Raw genomic sequence first — 23,233 nt, forward strand, 5'->3', positions numbered from 1 at the left:
CTGTGAAACAACCAAGAGTCTGTTCTAACAGCAGAAAGGTGTTTAGACACTTGTTTCATTATGAACACTGTATTGAGTCTTTAGTAATCCGTTTGTATTTTTACTAACATTCCTACATAATGCTTGTTTCTTTTGTAATTTAACCAGAGAAATGGTGTAAATGTTGAGTCATCACTATGATGGCAGATCAACACAATTGCATTCATGAACTTGAATTGGACTTTGCATTGGTCTGGTCTTGACAAGACTTGGTCTCTGCCCCTCAAAGTCTTGGTCTTGACTAGAGGTTGAGTACTTTATTATCCATAGATGGTAAGTTAAAGTGTTGTGTTCATTCATTCAATCCAATCCATTCATAGTTAAAGACAGTAGAGGTTGAGTACTTTATTATCTAAAGACGGTAGGTTAGAGTGTTGTGTTCATTCATAGTTAAAGACAGTAGAGGTTGAGTACTTTATTATCTAAAGATGGTAAGTTAGAGTGTTGTGTTCATTCATAGTTAGAGACAGTAGAGGTTGAGTACTTTCTTGTGATATATCACATTCCCACTCCAAGTGATTTGGAATGAAAATTGCAAATAACATGGGCTGTCCCAAAAAAGTTCAGTTCCACTAGAAATTCTGCAACAACATGGTCAACAGGAGACAATATCGGCGATACCTCTGTTTGTGAATCCACATGTCTTGGGGTATGGATGCTGTTGGAAGGGTTGGGTTCATACCTTGTTCGATGGCGACGTGAGCGGGATGTCACTCTGTCTGTTCCAGTGGTACCGCAGCGGGCGCACCTGCTCTCCGTTACGACTGTCCCCTCGCTCTGTGGCCGGGGTTCTGGACCAACCATCCAAAAACATTTCATAAGTGACTGATAGACATTAGTAATATTTTGGGCACTTCACAAAAAAAATCAATGCTGATTTTGCACATAATCTGACATGTTTTTTTTTTCTTCTTTTGGACACATTCATTTAGTTTGAGTTATTGAGAGTAAATGAGTTTGAATTATGACTACCAGTGATGTCATTGGGGACATTGAATCCTTGTGTTGTGTTAATTACAGCACCATGAAAAGATAAGGTAGCAGTCCATATAAGACAAGGTATTGCTATTTTATCATCTACATAATTCCATGGTGCTGTAATTAACACAACACAAGGATTCAATGTCCCCGGTGACATCAGTGGTGGCCGTATTAAAACTCATTTACTCTCAAACTAAATGAATGTGTGCAAAACTAGTTTTTGGATGCGTGTGAAATTATGTGCAAAATAAATCAGTATTGTTTTTTGGTGAAGTGCCCCTTTAACATTGTGAAAGCGATGTGACACTAGGGCTGGCCCGAACCATCCGGATATTCCTTCATTACGTAGGTTATTCAAACCTTTTAGTATTCAGAAGCTTTGTTTTCTTTCTCTCCATATTATTATATATGCCACTTTCGTTGTTTATTTTCACTAATGTTACTGCACTCTCTACTACAAGTCACTTTTGGTTTCTGTGTGCGCTGTTATTAACTCCTGTGTGCTCCATGACTGACTCACATCTAACCATTTTCAAACTAAGTTCAAGTCTCACAAAGTATTTTTCCACCCCCTTCAAAGGCCCCATAAAATCAAAAGAGATGTTTGTCATTTCCTGGAAAACGAAAAGAAAATGAGTCATCCAGCACACAGGCGTATCAGGAAATGCTTTCTAGAATGACATTTAAAGCACATTGTAACTAAGCAGCACTCTGCCTCTTTAACTAAATTTAACAAATGTTCAATGTTAGCTTGCTAGCTAACATTACTAATGTTGCGTAATGTTCCTAACCTATGCTTGCTAGCTAATGGGTTGACCGTAATGAACATTCAGCACTATTGGCTTCTATAAATGCCAACCAATATCCACAAAAAGTCCCCCCCTAGCGTGCTGTTTTGACAGGAAACAAATAAATAACGTGGAATCAAATAGCATTCTGCTAGCCATTAAGGGACTTTAATGGCAGTGTGAATGGCGTTTAGTAAGCTAGGCTGATATCTGCTAACACACACACAGAAGACAAACAATTATTAAAGACAGGGACGATCTCCGGTAATGTTAGATATAATATTTACCTATAAATCGGTATTGGGGCCAGCCCTACTATAAAAAATTAACGGGTTGAGTACCTTATTATCTAAAGATGGTAAGTTAGAGTGTTGTGTTCATCACAGTTAAAGACAGTAGAGGTTGATTACTTTATTATCTAAAGATAGTAAGTTAGAGTGTTGTGTTCATTCATAGTTAAAGACAGTAGAAGTTGAGTACTTTATTATCTAAAGATGGTAAGTTAGAATGTTGTGCTCATTCATAGTTAAAGACAGTATAGAAGTTGAGTACTTTATTATCTAAAGATGGTAAGTTAGACCTCACATTTTATCTTGACTGTAGGCTACACTACCACACATACGACCAGGCTAGAACAAGCTTGACAGATTTGACTTCCGACTCACATCAAACACATATACAAAAATGAACTACAGCCAAACCTATAGTATTTCTGTGGGTTGGTTTCGTACACACTATAGTTTTACCACAAAAGTACTAGGGTGATTCACCGTAGTATTATACGGTGGAATACACTATACAGCAAGAATCAGTGTTGTGAGGCCTTCCCAAAAAACAGTGGACAAATCCCTTCCATAAAAAAGACATGCTCATCACAGTTATTCTTAAATTACAAAATGAGAGCAGTCCACCCAAAAAGCAAATTTTTTCTTTTTCTTTTTAATATTTTAGGTAAGAAGTTGTTGTTCATTACTAAGTTTTTTTTTTTTTTTGTTAACTAGGTTAGTGGAGGTCAACAGGGTTTCTCCACAATTTATTTTTCAAACTTTTCAAACAGCTTGGTAACGGTTTCACACACTGGATGCTGAGTCACCCAATGCTTACATTGTGCAGATGGGGTTAAAGGGAGACCCACATCAAGCAGAACTGTAGACCTGTCTGGTGCTCTCAGAGTCGGCCTGTCTGGTGCTCTCAGAGTAGGCCTGTCTGGTGCTCTCAGAGTAGACCTGCCTGGTGCTCTCAGAGACGGCCTGTCTGGTGCTCTCAGAGTAGACCTGTCTAGTACTCTCAGAGACGGCCTGTCTGGTGCTCTCAGAGTAGACCTGTCTAGTGCTCTCAGAGACGGCCTGTCTGGTGCTCTCAGAGTAGACCTGTCTGGTGCTCTCAGAGTCGGCCTGTCTGGTGCTCTCAGAGTAGACCTGTCTGGTGCTCTCAGAGTAGACCTGTCTGGTGCTCTCAGAGTAGACCTGTCTGGTGCTCTCAGAGTCGGCCTGTCTGGTGCTCTCAGAGTCGGCCTGTCTGGTGCTCTCAGAGTAGACCTGTCTGGTGCTCTCAGAGTAGACCTGTCTGGTGCTCTCAGAGTCGGCCTGTCTGGTACTCTCAGAGTCTACCTGTCTGGTGCTCTCAGAGTAGACCTGTCTGGTGCTCTCAGAGTAGACCTGTCTGGTGCTCTCAGAGTAGACCTGTCTGGTGCTCTCAGAGACGACCTGTCTGGTGCTCTCAGAGTAGACCTGTCTGGTGCTCTCAGAGTCTACCTGTCTGGTGCTCTCAGAGTAGACCTGTCTGGTGCTCTCAGAGTAGACCTGTCTGGTGCTCTCAGAGTAGACCTGTCTGGTGCTCTCAGAGATGGCCTGTCTGGTGCTCTCAGAGTAGACCTGTCTGGTGCTCTCAGAGTAGACCTGTCTGGTGCTCTCAGAGTAGACCTGTCTGGTGCTCTCAGAGATGGCCTGTCTGGTGCTCTCGGTAGGGCGATCTTGAATCAGGGAGAGACCTCAGAGCTTTAGTCCAAATTAGAACACTGGAGCACAAAAGCAATAACATTTATTTACGACTAACGTTTCGATGCAGGGTGCGACTTTATTTATGACTAACGTTTCGATGCAGGGTGCGACTTTATTTACGAGTAACGTTTCGATGCAGCGTCTTTGTGCGTTCAACTGAATTTCCATTAAATGGGAATATTTTAACTAAAACAAAACAAAACACTAATATTGTATGTGTATATATGTGTATTTCACCACACAAATGTATTATAAGTAAAGTTCCTTATTGGCAAAATTTCCAAAATTCCCAAGCTTAACTTCCCATGCAAAATGTCACGTTTGTGGTGGAATTATGGTTTTTCCTAACAGTGTAAAGTCTAGTGCACAGGTACTTTTAGGGACAACATTCTGGACAATCCTGTGGGTTCGACACAATTGAATCAACACAGTGTGTAACATTCCAACATTTTAAATGTTAGTTGTAAATAAAATGTATTGCCTTAAATCTCTGAGGTCTCTCCCTGTGCAGATGGAGTGTTTGGGGACCAAAGCAAATGGAAATGTGGACAAGTTTTAGGTTTAAAGTTTTATACCCTAATGTTTCATAGGAAAATTGTGAAAAAGAAACACAAAACATTAGCTTCTAGTTACATCGCTAAGAAATGCTATTAACTCTACCTCCAATATCTCACAAATCTAAACACGTTTTAAATTTTTTTGAGGTGGTGAACTGAACCAGTTTGTGACAAATCAGATGGGCTTCTTAAGATGTACAGAGTATCAATTTAAAATGTTTTTCTTTTATCAATACCAGAGTCAACCTGTTTTGGGAAGGACTTCACCCCACTGGATCCAGCCTGATGTCTCACTAAGACCCACGGCCCGCTACACGAGCCACATTTAGAGGTACCTTCGATCTCTCCAGAGGGCTGATGGCAGCCCCCAGCTCTCACAACTTACACTGATAAAACACACCCACGCTGGTTTAATATACTCTCTGCTAGTCACTCTTTAAACACACCCACGTTGGTTTAATATACTCTCTGCTAGTCACTCTTTAAACACACCCACGCTGGTTTAATATACTCTCTGCTAGTCACTCTTTAAACACACCCACGCTGGTTTAATATACTCTCTGCTAGTCACTCTTTAAACACACCCACGTTGGTTTAATATACTCTCTGCTAGTCACTCTTTAAACACACCCACGCTGGTTTAATATACTCTCTGCTAGTCACTCTTTAAACACACCCACGCTGGTTTAATATACTCTCTGCTAGTCACTCTTTAAACACACCCACGCTGGTTTAATATACTCTCTGCTAGTCACTCTTTAAACACACTCACGCTGGTTTAATATACTCTCTGCTAGTCACTCTTTAAACACACCCACGCTGGTTTAATATACTCTCTGCTAGTCACTCTTTAAACACACCCACGCTGGTTTAATATACTCTCTGCTAGTCACTCTTTAAACACACCCACGCTGGTTTAATATACTCTCTGCTAGTCACTCTTTAAACACACCCACGCTGGTTTAATATACTCTCTGCTAGTCACTCTTTAAACACACTCACGCTGGTTTAATATACTCTCTGCTAGTCACTCTTTAAACACACCCACGCTGGTTTAATATACTCTCTGCTAGTCACACTTTAAACACACCCACGCTGGTTTAATATACTCTCTGCTAGTCACTCTTTAAACACACCCACGTTGGTTTAATATACTCTCTGCTAGTCACTCTTTAAACACACCCACGTTGGTTTAATATACTCTCTGCTAGTCACTCTTTAAACACACCCACGCTGGTTTAATATACTTGGTCACATTTGGTTATTCTCCCGGTCTGTATGCTCAGTCTGTATGATCAGGAATGTAAACAGCCACCGTGGCTGGATGTCCAAGCTACAGTATGGAAGGCGGTTGGGGTCAAAAAGGGTAATGCGATTAATTGCGTACATTAATGTGTTAAGGTTTGAAATTAATCAAAAAAATTAACACTTTAATATCGACAGCCCTAATATTTGTATAGTACCTTCCTGACTGAGGTGATATATATATGATCAGTATATAATTTTAAATAGTATATGCGACACACAAATTCTTTATCTGCTGTTATACTGCTTAATTTGAGTGACAGCGTGTCTGTAATAAATGTTATTTTCGTATAGGCTTGCTTGCAGCCGGATAGCTTTCTGCTGAACGCACAGCGAGGAAATTGGTATCCATCTTCTTGTCTGACTCTGGAGAAGATGGCGAGCGCATTTCCCATAATGTGTGAGGCGTGTTCCTTTAAGAGGGAGTTGAAAGGATTAAAGCACATCCTGCAGTTACAGTTCTTTGTAGACCATCCCTTATGTTACTTCACCTGTTACTGACAAAACACAAAAGAACAACAACAACATCAACAACAACAACACACAAAGGCACCGTCCTCACACACGCTCTTACCGGTTCTGTTGGCGGCCCCCGGCTTTACGGAAGGGGCTGCCGGCTCCCAGGCAGAACAGGCCCCGGCGGACCTGTGGGAAGCGCAGGGCGAGGAAGAGGAGAACCACTGGCAGGACGAAGAGGAAGATGACCAGCAGGGCCACGCGCACTGGGTCAGAATCTTAACACACACACACACGCACGCACGCACACGCACACACACAAAACATGTATTCAACGTGTGTAAAAATACAAACGATTTTTTTTTTTTTAATTACAATAATAATAACCATAATAATAATAAAACAAGAATAAAATAAATGTTTTCATAGCGGAAGAAAAGTATGAGAAGTAAAGATTCGGCCCCTAAAACATTGTTTAAAGTTATAAGCTATCTAGAAAGTGAATCTGTTTAAAGTTAGACACTATCTAGAAAGTGAATCTGTTTAAAGTTATAAGCTATCTAGAAAGAGAATCTGTTTAAAGTTAGACGCTATCTAGAAAGTGAATCTGTTTAAAGTTAGAAGCTATCTAGAAAGTGAATCTGTTTAAAGTTAGACGCTATCTAGAAAGTGAATCTGTTTAAAGTTAGAAGCTATCTAGAAAGTGAATCTGTTTAAAGTTAGAAGCTATCTAGAAAGTGAATCTGTTTAAAGTTAGAAGCTATCTAGAAAGTGACTCTGTTTAAAGTTAGAAGCTATCTAGAAAGTGAATCTGTTTAAAGTTAGAAGCTATCTAGAAAGTGAATCTGTTTAAAGTTAGACGCTATCTAGAAAGTGAATCTGTTTAAAGTTAGAAGCTATCTAGATTGAAAGTGAATCTGTTTAAAGTTAGAAGCTATCTAGAAAGTGAATCTGTTTAAAGTTAGAAGCTATCTAGAAAGTGAATCTGTTTAAAGTTAGACGCTATCTAGAAAGTGAATCTGTTTAAAGTTAGAAGCTATCTAGATTGAAAGTGAATCTGTTTTAAAGTTAGAAGCTATCTAGAAAGTGAATCTGTTTAAAGTTAGACGCTGTCTAGAAAGTTAAACTGCACTGTGCTATACTATATTATATTGTACTGTACTATTACTGTGCTATATTGTACTATATTGTAGTGCACTATTGCTGTACTGTACTATACTTCACTATTACTGTACTGTACTATTGCTGTATTGTACTATACTGTACTAGTACTGTACTGTACTATACTGTATTATGATGTACTGTACTGTGCTATACTGTACTGTGCTATACTGTACTGTGCTATACTGTACTATAATGTGCTGTACTGTGCTGTACTATACTGTGCTGTACAATAGTATAATGTACTGTACTGTACTATACTGTACTGCACTGTAATGTACCATACTATACTGTACTGTGCTATACTGTACTATACTGTACTATAGTATAATGTACTGTACTCTACTATACTGTACTTTACTGTACCTCTTGTAGCTCTGGCAGGCCCACTGTCTATGCTGCCTCCATGACCTGCATAGCGACATTCTGGAGGAGCCCAGCCCACCTCACAGTGGCAGTTCTTATTGCTGTTGCAGACCTGAGGAGGACATGGAGGCAAGGTATTAGAGACGTGTCATGAATCTCTACTCTGCTCTACTGTGTAAACACTCAGATCATGTGACAGCTCTACTCTGTTCTAGTGTATAAACACTGGGATGATTGACAGCTCTACTCTGTTCTAGTGTATAAACACTGGGATGATTGACAGCTCTACTCTGTATAAACACTGGGATGATTGACAGCTCTACTCTGTATAAACACTGGGATGATTGACAGCTCTACTCTGTATAAACACTGGGGTGATTGACAGCTCTACTCTGTATAAACACTGGGATGATTGACAGCTCTACTCTGTATAAACACTGGGATGATTGACAGCTCTACTCTGTATAAACACTAGGGGTGGAACGGTTCACAAAATCGACGGTTCGGTTCGTATCGCGGTTTTGGTTCGGTTCGATATACATTAAAAAAAAATTAAATGTAACACTAAGAAATCTAAACATGCTTCACATTTATAAAAAATAAATAATAAAAAAAAAAAAAAAATTTTTACAGTGTTACAGTGTTTACAGCCTTAAATAATGTTTGACACACAAAGACCGAACTGACTGAAAAATATAGGCTACATTTGTCAAAGTATTAACTTAGTGCAAACAAACAATATGCTCAGCCAGCACCCAGCACTAGACTTTCCTTTCTTTAATATAAACACAAAAAAACAATGTCAACAATGTTTAAATTCCCTGATTGTCAGTTCTTAATGGAAAGATTTTCCGCTTGAAATTAAAGTGCAGTATTTGAAAATTTGAAGGAATATGGCTGGATTTCTTATCAAAGGGAAAAGTGTCACTGTTATTTAAAATAAATAAATAAACAAATTAGAAGGCCATCAATATAAATTGCAGCATACATCAAACTAACACACACACACTGTTTCAAAACAACACTGCTCTGTTCATTCTATTTTTAAAATACGTACATTATCTGTCTACATTTATTTAGACTAACATTATTTAAATATTGAGTGCAACTGTGGTGGATTAACGTAATTCGGTGAGTTGGAACATTTTAGCGTCACAGACCTTCAGCTCAGCCAACGCTATCAGCTCCGGTAACGTTAGGAGTTCATAACATGCAGTGGAAAAGCGGCAATAGTCCCGGTTGGAGTTAGTAAAACACAGTTGTATGTTAGCCTTCTTGGATGTTGAATAAACGCCTATCATTGTCTTTAAACACCCCGCTTGCGCTTGCCATTTACACAAACTGACTAGCACCTGCAGTGCTGCTGCTGCTGCTGCAGCCAGTGCTCACCTCTCCCGGCTCCGTGCCAAATGACGTTTTTTCTTTTTTTATTTGCGCATCCCCTGAACCGTACAATACACAGACGCCCGGAACCGTGGAGGTCGTACCGAACGGTGTACGGTTCGAATGCGTATCGTTCCACCCCTAATAAAAACTGAGATGATTGACAGCTCTACTCTGTATAAACACTGGGATGATTGACAGCTCTACTCTGTATAAACACTGGGAAGATTGACAGCTCTACTCTGTATAAACACTGGGATGAGTGACAGCTCTACTCTGTATAAACACTGGGATGATTGACAGCTCTACTCTGTATAAACACTGAGATGATTGACACCTCTACTCTGTATAAACACTGGGATGATTGACAGCTCTACGGCTCTACTCACCCCGTGGCCGTTGCACCCGCTGTGGCACTCCTCCACGCCAAACACAGACACCAGCTGGCACTTCTGGCTCACACAGGCCTGCACCACACAACCGAGACATCAGGGTTTCATTGTTGTAGAAATAACTATTATTATACAAGTACTCCCTAACTGGAACAGTAATTACCCAAAGAAAACCTTATACCATTATAATATTTTTTTAATTTAATTTGTTTCAGTTTTCGATATTGATATACTCCACTATGCACACTGGCATAACTCAACTTCATCAAGAGTTCTAAAGTGTGTGAAACATCTTTGTTAATCTTAGATTATACTGTACTTACAGCACATTAATGACTATCATACGAAACATGCTTCAGATTAGTAAAATGAAAGCACATAAGAAGTACCAAAAATACATTGCAAGTGTAATCTCATAAAAGTACAGATGGGTAGAAATCTATTTTTAACACACTTTATATGCAAAAAAAAATAAAGACTTTCCATATGGAAACGTATAAGGGAAATATTCCCATTTTGACCTGTGTGGTGTAATAAAGTGTCAGTGATTGTGATGACCTTGCCCGGGCCGCAGGCGGTGCCCTGAGCCACCATGGCGGGATCGGAGACGTCGTCCCCCAGGTGGAAGTAGGTCCCCCTGCAGACGAGGTCGCTGTGGTTGAAATGGACCTTGGTGGTCAGGATCTCAGCGTTGGAGCCCAACAGCGGGCGATCGTTCCCTCCCCGGCATTGGATTCGCCCGCAGTGCACGTCGCTGTGGACAGGGACAGCACGTCAGCGATGTCCACTACCGCCGATCCATTACTTTACAGGGGAATTATACCCAGATTTAAGAATTCATACATTATTCCTGTGGTCATGAGACGGTCCAAAAACAATTGTGAACATTAATTCTCCCCCAAATCCAAATAAGTGCTCGCTATCACAACCAAGCAACATTGTTTGTTTACAGCTCTGTACACATTGTATTTTAATCTGAACACATTTTGTTCCGCTCTGATTCCACTGCTAGTCTCTCATAGCCTGACCTCTCTTCATACTTCATTAGCGCTGTGCCAGCATTCCTCTAGACCAGGGGTTCCAAAAGTTTTCAGGCCGCGACCCCCGAAATAACGGTGTCAGAGAGCCACTATTATAGGAGGTAAAAATAATAATTTTTTAAATTATTAATTATTTTTTTGTTACAAAGACTTCATTTCCTGCATTCTGGTGTAGGACTATTTTATTTGTACCCTTTAAATGCCAGTGTTTGTGATGGCATCACAAATTATTGTTAAAAAAAACAGGCTAGCATAATATGTATGATTAGCAACAACACTGATTTTGATGGATTTTCAGTTTTTTTGTAATGTCAGATTGAAAAAAATACTCACTCTTACCTTAAGGGACAAAATTGTCCTTTTCAAAAACGCCATACAAATATTACTATATGTTGAAATACCACTTTTTCTTTCATAAATCTTTTATTCAACTTCAGCCCTGATCACAACACCTACACCACATATTAATTTTATGATTCTAACCCTTTAAATGCCAGTGTGTGTGATGGCATATATTTGCAATATATCAAATGCAAAGTAGATTTTTCTGGGGGGATTATTACAGGCTAGCATGTGTCAATGATTAGCAACAACACTGATTTTGATGGATTTTTTGTTTTTTGTAAGGGTCCCGCCTCCACCAATCACATGCGGCTCCCTTTGTGTGTGTGTGTGTGTGTGTGTGTGTGTGTGTGTGTGTGTGTGTGTGTGTGTGTGTGTGTGTGTGTGTGTGTGTGTGTGTGTGTGTGTGTGTGTGTGTGTGTGTGTGTGTGTGTGTGTGTGTGTGTGTGTGTGTGGGGGTGAGCAAGAGAGAGTTGCAGTGATCTCCTGGTTGTTCCCCACCTAGGTTATCTAACTATTGCGCCACTGCAACTAGAAACACCGGCCTGGCCTGCTTCTAAGTTCAGTGGCCTGACTGCATAAAAAAAAAATATTGGAAATCTTTATTTTTAATTTTTTTGGAAATCATCTGGCGACCCCCCCACGGCGGCTTGCGACCCCTCTAGGGGAACCACTGCTCTTTGGGAACCACTGCTCTAGACTAGTGAATCAACCATATAACTATATGAGGGAACAATGTCTTAGCAGTTAGCCCACCCAAAGCTGTCAGCAGTACTTTAGTCGTCCCTACGAACACAATTGTCAGTGTTGGCAGGTGGGAAGCCAGTGGGGTACGAGTCCTGGTTGTTACAACGACAGCGACGTCGGTCCGTGGGGGGCACCTGTTTAGTGGGGAGGGGATCTGGGGGAGATAGCGTGAACCTCCACATGTGTTACGTTCCCCCAGTGAAACTCCTAGCTGTCAGGTGAAAAGAAGCGGCTGGTGACTCCATGTATCGGAGGAGGTATGTGATAGTCTACACCCTCCCCAGACTGACAGAGGAGGCATGTGATAGTCTACACACCCTCCCCAGACTGACAGAGGAAGCATGTGATAGTCTATACCCTCCCCAGACCGACAGAGGAGGTATGTGATAGTCTACACCCTCCCCAGACTGACAGAGGAGGCATGTGATAGTCTACACACCCTCCCCAGACTGACAGAGGAGGCATGTGATAGTCTATACCCTCCCCAGACCGACAGAGGAGGCATGTGATAGTCTACACACCCTCCCCAGACTGACAGAGGAGGCATGTGATAGTCTATACCCTCCCCAGACCGACAGAGGAGGCATGTGATAGTCTACACACCCTCCCCAGACTGACAGAGGAAGCATGTGATAGTCTACACCCTCCCCAGACTGACAGAGGAGGCATGTGATAGTCTACACCAGGGGTAGGCAACCCTAGGCACGAGTGCCTGCATAGGCACGCGGGGGCATTTTCATAGGCACAGGGGGCAGCATTAAAAAATATATATATATTATAATTTTTTATAATTTTTTGCTTTGAAATATTATAGTGAAATATTTTGCACTGTTGTCGCTTTTATCTTGTTGAAATCCTCCCACAGGTTATTTTTACTACCACATATTTAATTGAGACCCTTTATTTGTTTATTATTTCAATTTAGCTGGAAATACATTGCTACATCATTCAGTAACATTTGCAGAGCCTTATAACAAAAACATTATTACGGTCACCATTGTGACCAGTGGGATTAATCAACACATTTTATTATTTCTTTTTCTATTTCATTGAACATTGCACATGTTAAAAGCCATTTTTTTTAATCAAAATGTGAGTATTACCAAGTCAACTTGTGTTCTTAAAACAATGACAATAAACATAGTTTTATTAGGTTGAAATAATGTGGTTGTGTACTTATTTTTCTGTTAACTTATTATGGATTGAAAACTGAAAACCTTAATGCACAGTAACTGAACTCAATATTGTTAAGTTCTGGTAACTTATTATTATTTATTTTTTTACAGTGTAGTCTTGCGATCAATCAAAACTTATTTACACGATATACCTCACATTCACCCTCCATTCACATCCTGGTGTTCTCCTGGTGTTCTCCATTAGGCCTGTAGGTGGAGCTATGACAGCACACGTACAGTACACACACCGATGGTGTGTGATGTGTCCAAAAATGAATGGGCAAATGTGAGTGAAATGGTCGCACTGTATGCAGCTGTTTGTCTGCATTGCATCCCCCCCCCCCCCCCCCCGCCCCCAACTCAGATTTAGGGTTGATACAACCATCATAATAATATTGTTAATAATAACAATAACAATAATGGTGTAATAATGTAAAAATTATCATTAAAAATACCTGATTATGAAAAAAAAAATTACGATGCATGGAATATTGTTGAGGCACACTAGTTACAACTATATTTCAAACAGGCACTCCGTGTCAAAAAGGTTGCTGAACCCTGGTCTACACCCTCCCCAGACCGACAGAGGAGGCATGTGATAGTCTACACACCCTCCCCAGACCGACAGAGGAGGCATGTGATAGTCTACACACCCTCCCCAGACCGACAGAGGAGGCATGTGATAGTCTACACCCTCCCCAGACGTGAGGGCAGTGTAACGACCAGGAACGGGATTGGCATAACGACTAAATTGGGGGATGGGAGAAAAGATACTGGACACTGATAAAAGGCTGTGGAGCGGCTGACATGCTGAGCCTTCACTTACCATATTAAGCAGGGTGGGACACTTCAGCTAGCAGGTCTGGATGTTCTATGGTCAGATTACGGTATGCTATTATTATTATTATTATTATTATTATTATTATTATTATTATTATTATTATTATTATTATTATTATTATTATTATTATTATTATAATAATAATTATTATTATTATTATTATTATTATTATTATTATTATTATTATTATTATTATTATTATTATTATTATTATTATTATTATTATTATTATTATTATTATTATTATTATTATTATTATTATTATTATTATTATTATTATTATTATTATTATTATTATTATTATTATTATTATTATTATTATTATTATTATTATTATTATTATTATTATTATTATTATTATTATTATTATTATTATTATTATTACTGATATACTGCCATGCCACTATTATTGTTATTCTTGTGTATTACTATATTATTATTACTATGTAATAATGTACCCCCCCTCCCCTGTACTGATATGACACCTGCTGTTCCTCAAGGGGATTCATAAAGGAACACTACACATTTGTGACCTGAGGTATATAATATGTATATCCGATGACTCACGCAGTGGAGCAGGGGATGTAGGTGCCGTTGGCCATTTGACCACAGTTTCCATATTTGTTCCCCTGTCTGTTGACGGAGGAGAAGCAGACGGACGGAGCCTTGGTGGCGTCTGGGGAGAAACAAGAGGGACGTTTCAGTGTGTCCTGCGTGAACTGAGGATGAACAGAGGGACGTTTCAGTTTCAGTGTGTCCTGCGTGAACTGAGGATGAACAGGGGGACGTTTCAGTTTCAGTGTGTCCTGCGTCAACTGAAATTTAATCAATAAAAAAAAGAAGAAAAACATTTTTACTGTCTTCTACTATCATGCACTCTTCCACTAATTAAGCTTCCTTGCCTATATAATAATAATATAATATTATTATTACCTACTATACGAATGTCTCTACTACTATGCACTCAACACTGTAGCACCCAAGTCTCAACACTGTTGGATGAACATTGTTACTCAGCTGTAAGAGTTGTACCCTTCCTGCTGACCTGTCATACAGAACTTGTAAGTCGGATAAAAGTGTCAGCTAAATGACTAAATGTAAATGTAAATGAATAAAAAAAAACACGTAGTTGACTTTTGAGAAGCTGAACAAATTAATTAAACGTTTGTTTTACCCTGCTTGGAGTCCCAGGTGGGTGGGGTTTACCACGTAGGACAATGTGTGTGAGAACTTTAGACTATTTCAGTGTAGTTTTCTGTGATACGGACTAGCTTAAAACTACAGGAGAGGTGTTTTTGGCCAAAAGCTAGGCTAGCTGGTCCGTATCCGCTTCCGTTCATTTGTGCTAAGCTAGGCTAGCTTGCAGCCGGATAGCTTTATACTGAACGCACAGAGATAAAATGGGTATATATCCTCTTGTCTGACTCTGGAGAAGACGGTGAGGGGTTTCCTGTAATGTTGCCGTGTTCCTTTAACCTGCACTATACTCTGAATGGACAGTGGCGGTCATAGCGCCGTGCGGCGCTGTGGACTCACTGGGGCCCCACAGCATCTGGCACTGGGTGTTGAGGCTGGCGCAGACGCCGCTGTAGCAGTAGGAGGAGCCGTCCTCGCAGGCCTCTCCGTTCTGCAGGAAGACGTTGGAGGGGCAGTGAGGCGAGGCGCCGGTGCAGTGCTCCGCGAGGTCACACTCCCCCAGGGGCTCCCGACACACCCAGCCTGCCGTGCGCAGCTGGAGGAGGAGGAGGAGGAGACAGGAGGAGGAGGAGGAGACATGAGGAAGAGACAGGAGGAGGAGACATGAGAAGGAGAAGACATGAAGAGGAGGAGGAGGAGACATGAGGAGGAGACATGAGGAGGAGACAGGAGGAGGAGGAGACAGGAGGAGGAGACATGAGAAGGAGAAGACATGAAGAGGAGGAGGAGACATGAGGAGGAGACAGGAGGAGGAGGAGGAGACATGAGGAAGAGACAGGAGGAGGAGACATGAGAAGGAGAAGACATGAAGAGGAGGAGGAGGAGGAGACATGAGGAGGAGACATGAGGAGGAGGAGACATGAGGAAGAGAAGGAGGAGACATGAGAAGGAGGATATTGGTGTCATCTTACAGCTGACAGTACAATCTTCATAATTATGACTATATGGCCAAAATTGCAAGTGCAAAACATAAAAATTGCGAGCACTGTTCACTTGATGATTTTATACATTAAAAATGGCAGTGATTGGTCACATTTTCTTTTTTTCTTAAATTTCATCTTCACTTAATTATAAAATAATTATATCATAAAATCCCAATATGAATGATCTTGCTTGTATATTATGCTTACATTCTGAAGTCATCGTGTCACAAGTCAAAGTCACGTAAAAAAGCACGAGGGCCAATAAACTCCAAGTCTCAAGTCACCCCACACTTCAAAGTCCCAGGTCATCAAATGAACGACTGGAGTCCACGGCGCTCACCTTGCAGTCGTCACAGCAGATGCCGTCAGAGGAGCACTGGGCTCCGGGGACCAGCTGACACGTGCTGGCGTTACAGCAGGGATCATCACACTCCTGCCCCCCCCCCCACCACACACACACACACACACACACACACACACACACACACACACACACACACACACACACACACACACACACACACACACACACACACACACACACACACACACACACACACACACACACACACACACACACACACACACACACACACACACACACACACACACACACACAGTGGAACATTAAGAGCGCATACTAAACACCAACTAGATTTCACGTCTTTAGAAGCTCAACAGAACTAATTGTCGGCGTGTAGCCGGAGTGCTTTTCACAGGTGGACCAGTGATGGAGTCATCTCGGACCGAACTGAACACATCCGTCGCTTCACTTTTGCACTCGTTCCGGACTTTACAGCGATTACAGACCTTTTCTTTTTTGTATTTTCTTTTTTTATTATTTTTTAAACAAACATATAAACAAACATGACAACACACGATAAGATATACAAGCATTAATTGTCAGGGCACATCCAATGAGATCACATTTTAGTTAGTTGTCTTATATAAGATATACCCCTAATACCTGTTATCTAAAAAAAAACCTACACACATATGCTCAGCTCGAACCCCCCCCTCCCGGACCCCACCTTGAGAAGTACCTCCACTATCCCTCGCACCTAACCAGACACTACCATTATAAGCTAGCTTTTATTCTCTCCACCACTTCTAACCACATTGACATTTTGGATTCATTGAGACCTTTTCTAAATCCAATTATTGTTTATTGAATGAGAAGATTGTTACAGTGATCTGGGGGGAGATAGCATTCATTGTTTTAAATTATTATTTTCTTTTAAGTTATTTTGTGCATCACTCTGTTTTGAATTTTATGCAAATTTGCAATGTATGAGGGTCATCCTTTTGTGTTAAATGGCTGCATAAAGCAAGCATTTGTTGACTCTCATGTTGATAAGAGTATTAAAACTTGGAACTTGGAAAAGATCCATTTAAGGTAAATACATTTATTTTTAAAGAAAATGCGATTAATTTGCAATTAATCGCGAGTTAACTATGGACAATCATGCGATTAATCAGATTCAATATTTTAATCGATTGACAGCACTAATATATACTTAAAATATCTAGAAATTAAAGATGATTTTTTTACTGAACCTTATGTAATGTTCAATTTAAAGAGAGAACGGAGGTCTCTGTGTGCCCAGTTAAGGTCTGGCCGACTTGAGGAGGGTTTTATTTGAGAAAGTTAAATTTGTAAATCCGGATTTGTTTTGGCAGTTTGAGAGTTGTATGTTGAGTTGTTTTTTTGTGGAGGTGATTTTCAGTTTTGCAGGATTATTTGCAGGATTATTTTTTTCAATAATGACCGCAGATTTTTCAATAATGACCGCAGAGTGCAGCTGTTCGCAATCAAGCCCACTGACACACTGTTTCAGTGCAATTAGACACTGCCGTGCCGGCGATGACAGGGGGCGGAGCGACGAGCGCAGCCAGAACACAGCGGAGCCAGAACACAGAGGCTGCCCGCGATAATAATAATCACTTTATTTGGGCTGACAGAGCCACAGAATAACTGCGATTTGTCAAATGAATTAGGTATATTGTTAGTAAGTTAGCCATGTAATAAGCGGGATAATGTATAGCGCTGCACTGACAGCGGAGCCAGAGGCTGCCCGCGATAATAATAATCACTTTATTTGGGCTGACAGAGCCACAGAACAACTGCGATTTGTCAAATGAATTAGGTATATTGTTAGTAAGTTAGCCATGTAATAAGCGGGATAATGTATAGCCTACTCGGTCATTGTCGCAAAATAATTGACCTTCACTACGTTTAAAACACCTCGGCGCGGCGCCTCGGTATTTTAAACTCTGTGTCGGTCAATTATTTTGCGACATTATCCCTTACATAATTGTATATGAATTCCTATTTTTTTTTGTGGCCATCTTGGTCTATATACGTATTGTTAAGTATACTAGATACTTATTGTTTATGTGTCTTGTAAGCCATCTGTATGTAAGACACACAAATAAAAAAATATCAATCAATCTATCTATCAATCAATCAAATGTAAAACAAATGTTCTTAAATGGGAATAGTGAATAATGTCCCTTTGGTCAAAAATAAAACGAAATGTAAACTCATATACAAGTCATACTTCAATATAGCCGCAGTCACACTGCTCTCCTTTCTCCACGTAGAGGTTCCCACAGCGCGGGCCGCCCAGCAGCTCCTCCGGCTGGGGCACGTTGAACAGGCACATCCCCCCTCCATGCAGCAGGCTGAGGGACAGGTCCCGTTCACTGCAGCTGCTGAACTGCTGCCCCGGCATGAACCTGGAGGGGGGGGGGGGGGGATAACACAGTGCATGGTGTAGGTGAGGGACAGGGTTATTTTTTTTTTTAGTTAGTTAGTTTTCAGCATGGGTTTTGCTACTTTCAGTATTTAACTTTTTTTTGCACCACTTACTATACTCCTTGTCCTGTACTTACAAAACAACCAAAACAATCATGGAAGAGGTACATTTAAACCCCCATGTCGATAATCTGCCTTTCAAGTGTACAGTAGGTAGATGTTTATTTGATCTGTTCGTCCAACCAAGTTAGATGTCGCATACTGCTAAAGTACTGTTGACACTAATAGCAAGATGTGTGAATTTGACTTGCATAGAGTGTGAGTAGTAGGTTTACATTTACATTTACATTTAGGACTGAGAATAGGCGACTTCTCTTTGATGACCCTCCCGGAGCTTGGATACTAGGAGTAGGTCTGAGGCGGCCAGTTTAGTAGCTTGTGTCTGATTGTGTAGGTACTGAGGGTAGTAGGGTTAGTAGCTTGTGTCTGATTGTTTAGGTACTGAGGGTAGTAGGGTTAGTAGCTTGTGTCTGATTGTGTAGATACTGAGGGTAGTAGGGTTAGTAGCTTGTGTCTGATTGTGTAGATACTGAGGGTAGTAGGTTTAGTAGCTTGTGTCTGATTGTGTAGGTACTGAGGGTAGTAGGTTTAGTAGCTTGTGTCTGATTGTGTAGATACTGAGGGTAGTAGGGTTAGTAGCTTGTGTCTGATTGTGTAGATACTGAGGGTAGTAGGTTTAGTAGCTTGTGTCTGATTGTGTAGGTACTGAGGGTAGTAGGCTTAGTAGCTTGTGTCTGATTGTTTAGGTACTGAGGGTAGTAGGGTTAGTAGCTTGTGTCTGATTGTTTAGGTGGTGGTACTGAGCGTAGAAGGTTTAGTAGCTTCTGTCTGGTTGTGTAGGTACTGAGGGTAGAAGGTTTGGTAGGTTCTGTCTGGTTGTGTAGGTACTGAGGGTAGAAGGTTTAGTAGCTTCTGTCTGGTTGTGTAGGTACTGCAGGTAGTGGGTTTAGTAGCTTCTGTCAGATTGTGTAGATACTGAGGGTAGTAGGGTTCATAGCTTCTGTCGGATTGTGTAGATACTGAGGGGTGGTGGGGTTAGTAGCTTCTGTCTGATTATGTAGGTACTGAGGGGTGGTGGGGTTAGTAGCTTCTGTCTGATTATGTAGGTACTGAGGATAGTATGGTTCAAGTCAAGAGTTTTATTTGTCACGGCATACAAGCATACAGTGAAAAGCGGGGGGTCTTGCCCGCAACGATTGTGCAATAATACAATAATAAGAATAGGATGAGAATAAGACATTTGTGCAATAATACAAGTAATAGGAATAAGACATAACAGGTATATGTACATACAGCTTACAAAAAGCATGGTAAGACATGCTAAGGTCCTGCGATAGTGCAATACACTGTTAGCTACGGATGAGGCACTGGGTCTTATGTACACTACTATATAATGCTATACTATTCTCCCTTGCCTTCTGGAGAATCTTCCCCGATACTCTGAACTTCCTTAACTGTCTCAGGTGGTAGAGGCGCTGCTTCGCCTTCTTTACGACTGAGTCTATGTGTGTTGTCCATGTCATGTCCTCTGAGATGTGGACCCCGAGGTACTTGAAGCTGCTCACCCTGTCCACGGTAGCCCCGTTTATCCTCAGTGGTGTGTGTGTCCCCTGCTGTGTTCTCCTAAAATCCACGATCAGCTCATTGGTTTTACCAATGTTCAGGAGCAGGCTGTTGTCTTGGCACCAGCGTTCTAGTACCTCAACCTCCTCCCGGTAGGCCTTCTCGTCGTTGTCAGAGATCAGCCCCACCACCACTGTGTCGTCCGCAAACTTCACTATGGAGTTGGAGCTGAACTTGGCCACACAATCATGTGTGTATAGTGAATACAGCAGGGGGCTCAGGACACAGCCCTGGGGGGACCCAATACTCAGGGTGATGGTGTTGGAGGTCTGACCCCCCACCCTGACCGCCTGGGGCCTTTCACTCAGAAAGTCCAGTATCCAGGCGCTCAGAGCGGAGCTCAGACCCAGCTCGATCAGGTCCAGTCTGGTGGGGACTATGGTGTTGAACGCTGAGCTATAGTCAATGAACAGCAGTCTCACATAGAGATTCTGGCAGTCTAGGTGAGAGAGGGTGCTGTGCAGAACTTGGGAGACCGCATTGTCAGTGGACCTGTTTGGCCTGTATGCAAACTGCATAGGGTCCATATCGCTGGGGAGGGTGGCACAAATGTAATCCTTAAACAGCCTCTCAAAACATTTCATGACCACAGAGGTGAGTGCCACCGGTCTGTAGTCATTAAGACCTGTTGGGGAGGATTTCTTTGGTACCGGTATTATAGTGGACACCTTGAAGCAGGCAGGGACCACGGATTCAGCCAGGGATAGATTAAATATGGTGGTGAACACTGGGGCTAGCTGGTTAGCACAGGACTTAAGTATCCGCCCTGTTATCCCATCTGGGGCAGCTGCCTTTCTGGTGTTCACCCGCATAAATTCTCTTCTCACACTGTGTTCCGTCAATGAGAGAGTGCACCCCCCCCCTCCCGCAGATGCTCCCCCCTCCACGACGACCGGTGCGTCAGTGACGTCGTTAGCTGGTGAGCTAGCGTCGCTACTGTTTGCCCCAAACCGTGCGTAAAAGGAGTTGAGTTGATCCGTGATAGAGGCGTCGGCACTCCCCATTGAGGGGGCGCTGACTTTGTTGTCAGTTATCGTCCGTAGACCTCGCCATAAACCTCTTGTGTCATTCTGTGCCATTTGTGCCTCCATCTTGTCAGCGTATATTCTCTTGGCAAGTTTTACAGCCTTGCGCAGAGTATAGACTGTAGCCTTATACTCTTCCATGTTTCCTGACGCTCTGCCTAGGTTATAAGCAGTGGTGCAAGCCTTCAGAGCCACTCTGATAGTACTGTCAACCCATGGTTTCTGGTTCGGGAAGACCCTCACCTTCTTTGTGGGGACAATGCTATCAGCTAGTGTTGCTATAAGGCTAACAACAACATCCGCAAACTCACTGACGTCACTGGAGCTCGACTCTAGCATTCCCCAGTCGACGTCATAGAGTGCGTCCTGTAGTATGGCATCTGATTGGTCGGACCACTTCTTTACCTCACGTGACACGACAGCGTCACGTGATCTCTGCCTGTATGCCGGGTAAAGCAAGATGGTGTCGTGATCTGATGTGCTTGTTGGACCAGGTAGTGGAGGAGCCGGTACTGCTTTGTAGCCGGCTCTGAACGGGGTGTAGCAATGATCCAGCGTGTTTCCTCCCCTGGTGGAGCAAGCGATGTGCTGGAAGAAGTTTGGCATCACCTTCTTCAGATTCGCTTGATTGAAGTCGCCGGCTACGATCATGGCTGCATCCGGATGTTTGATCTGGTGGATGTTCAGCTGTCCCTGTAGTTCCGCCAGGGCCCTGGCGGTATTCGCTTGTGGAGGGATGTACACCGCCGTCATGATAATGGCAGTAAATTCTCTGGGGAGATGAAACGGGCGACATTGAATGGACAGATGTTCCAGTTCCAGCGAGCATGAACAGGAGAGTATCTTTATCTCCTTTGGGCTAAACCAGCCGTTGTTTGTGAGGAGACAGACCCCCCCTCCAGTACTCTTACCGGAGGCTTCTGTGCGATCCGCTCGGAAGACGGAGAAGGAATCCGAAGGAGAGATGTTGTGATCTGGGATTGATGGTTTCAGCTAGGCTTGGGCGGTATGACGGTATTACGGTATACCAGGGTATTTCGAGATCCCGCCGGTATGATTCTCAATACCGTGACGTCACAGACTGCTATTACACTGACACGGAGTTGATTGTAGTGCACAGCACGCGCCAGCAGAGGGTTACGTGGCTATCGTTCTGGGACTGGGAGCTAACGTTATAGTAGTACCTGGATGGTGCGGGCTAACTGGCTATCGTTCTGGGACTGGGAGCTAACGTTATAGTAGTACCTGGATGGTGCGGGCTAACTGGCTATCGTTCTGGGACTGGGAGCTAACGTTATAGTAGTACCTGGATGGTGCGGGCTAACTGGCTATCGTTCTGGGACTGGGAGCTAACATTATAGTAGTACCTGGATGGTGCAGGCTAACTAGCTACCGCTCTGGGACTTGGAGCTAACGTTATAGTAGTACCTGGATGGTGCGGGCTAACTAGCTACCTTTCTGGGACTGGGAGCTAACGTTATAGTAGTACCTGGATGGTGCGGGCTAACTGGCTATCGTTCTGGGACTGGGAGCTAACGTTATAGTAGTACCTGGATGGTGCGGGCTAACTGGCTATCGTTCTGGGACTGGGAGCTAACGTTATAGTAGTACCTGGATGGTGCGGGCTAACTGGCTATCGTTCTGGGACTGGGAGCTAACGTTATAGTAGTACCTGGATGGTGCGGGCTAACTGGCTATCGTTCTGGGACTGGGAGCTAACGTTATAGTAGTACCTGGATGGTGCGGGCTAACTGGCTATCGTTCTGGGACTGGGAGCTAACATTATAGTAGTACCTGGATGGTGCGGGCTAACTAGCTATCGTTCTGGGACTGGGAGCTAACGTTATAGTAGTACCTGGATGGTGCGGGCTAACTGGCTATCGTTCTGGGACTGGGAGCTAACGTTATAGTAGCACTAGGCTGCTGCTGGCTAACTGGCTATCGTTCCGTGATTTGTTTACTTGGTAACACGGGTTGCTAAGGAATTTAGGTTCGAGGTTGAAGAAAGTGCACTTTTAGGTTGAAAGAACGGCCCTAATGTCAACGTGTTTCAATATAAGCGTTATGTATGGTG

At 42.3% G+C, this 23,233-nt stretch overlaps 1 protein-coding gene across 1 annotated transcript in view; it reads right to left on the minus strand.

Moving 5' to 3' along the window:
- Positions 1-23,233, minus strand: part of adam15 (ADAM metallopeptidase domain 15) — a 140,425-nt gene that overhangs the window by 30,519 nt on the left and 86,673 nt on the right. The window contains exons 11-20 of the mRNA XM_084336564.1: positions 21,749-21,931; positions 18,255-18,432; positions 16,034-16,126; positions 15,110-15,305; positions 14,141-14,249; positions 9,987-10,182; positions 9,426-9,503; positions 7,654-7,765; positions 6,245-6,404; positions 722-830 (exon numbers count right to left, since the gene is read on the minus strand). Of these exons, the coding sequence (XP_084192690.1) occupies positions 722-830; positions 6,245-6,404; positions 7,654-7,765; positions 9,426-9,503; positions 9,987-10,182; positions 14,141-14,249; positions 15,110-15,305; positions 16,034-16,126; positions 18,255-18,432; positions 21,749-21,931 (1,414 nt within the window). The remainder of the gene's footprint in view (positions 1-721; positions 831-6,244; positions 6,405-7,653; positions 7,766-9,425; positions 9,504-9,986; positions 10,183-14,140; positions 14,250-15,109; positions 15,306-16,033; positions 16,127-18,254; positions 18,433-21,748; positions 21,932-23,233) is intronic.

This window comes from Notolepis coatsorum, assembly GCF_963971535.1.
Source record: "Notolepis coatsorum genome assembly, chromosome: 19".
NCBI lineage: Eukaryota > Metazoa > Chordata > Actinopteri > Aulopiformes > Paralepididae > Notolepis > Notolepis coatsorum.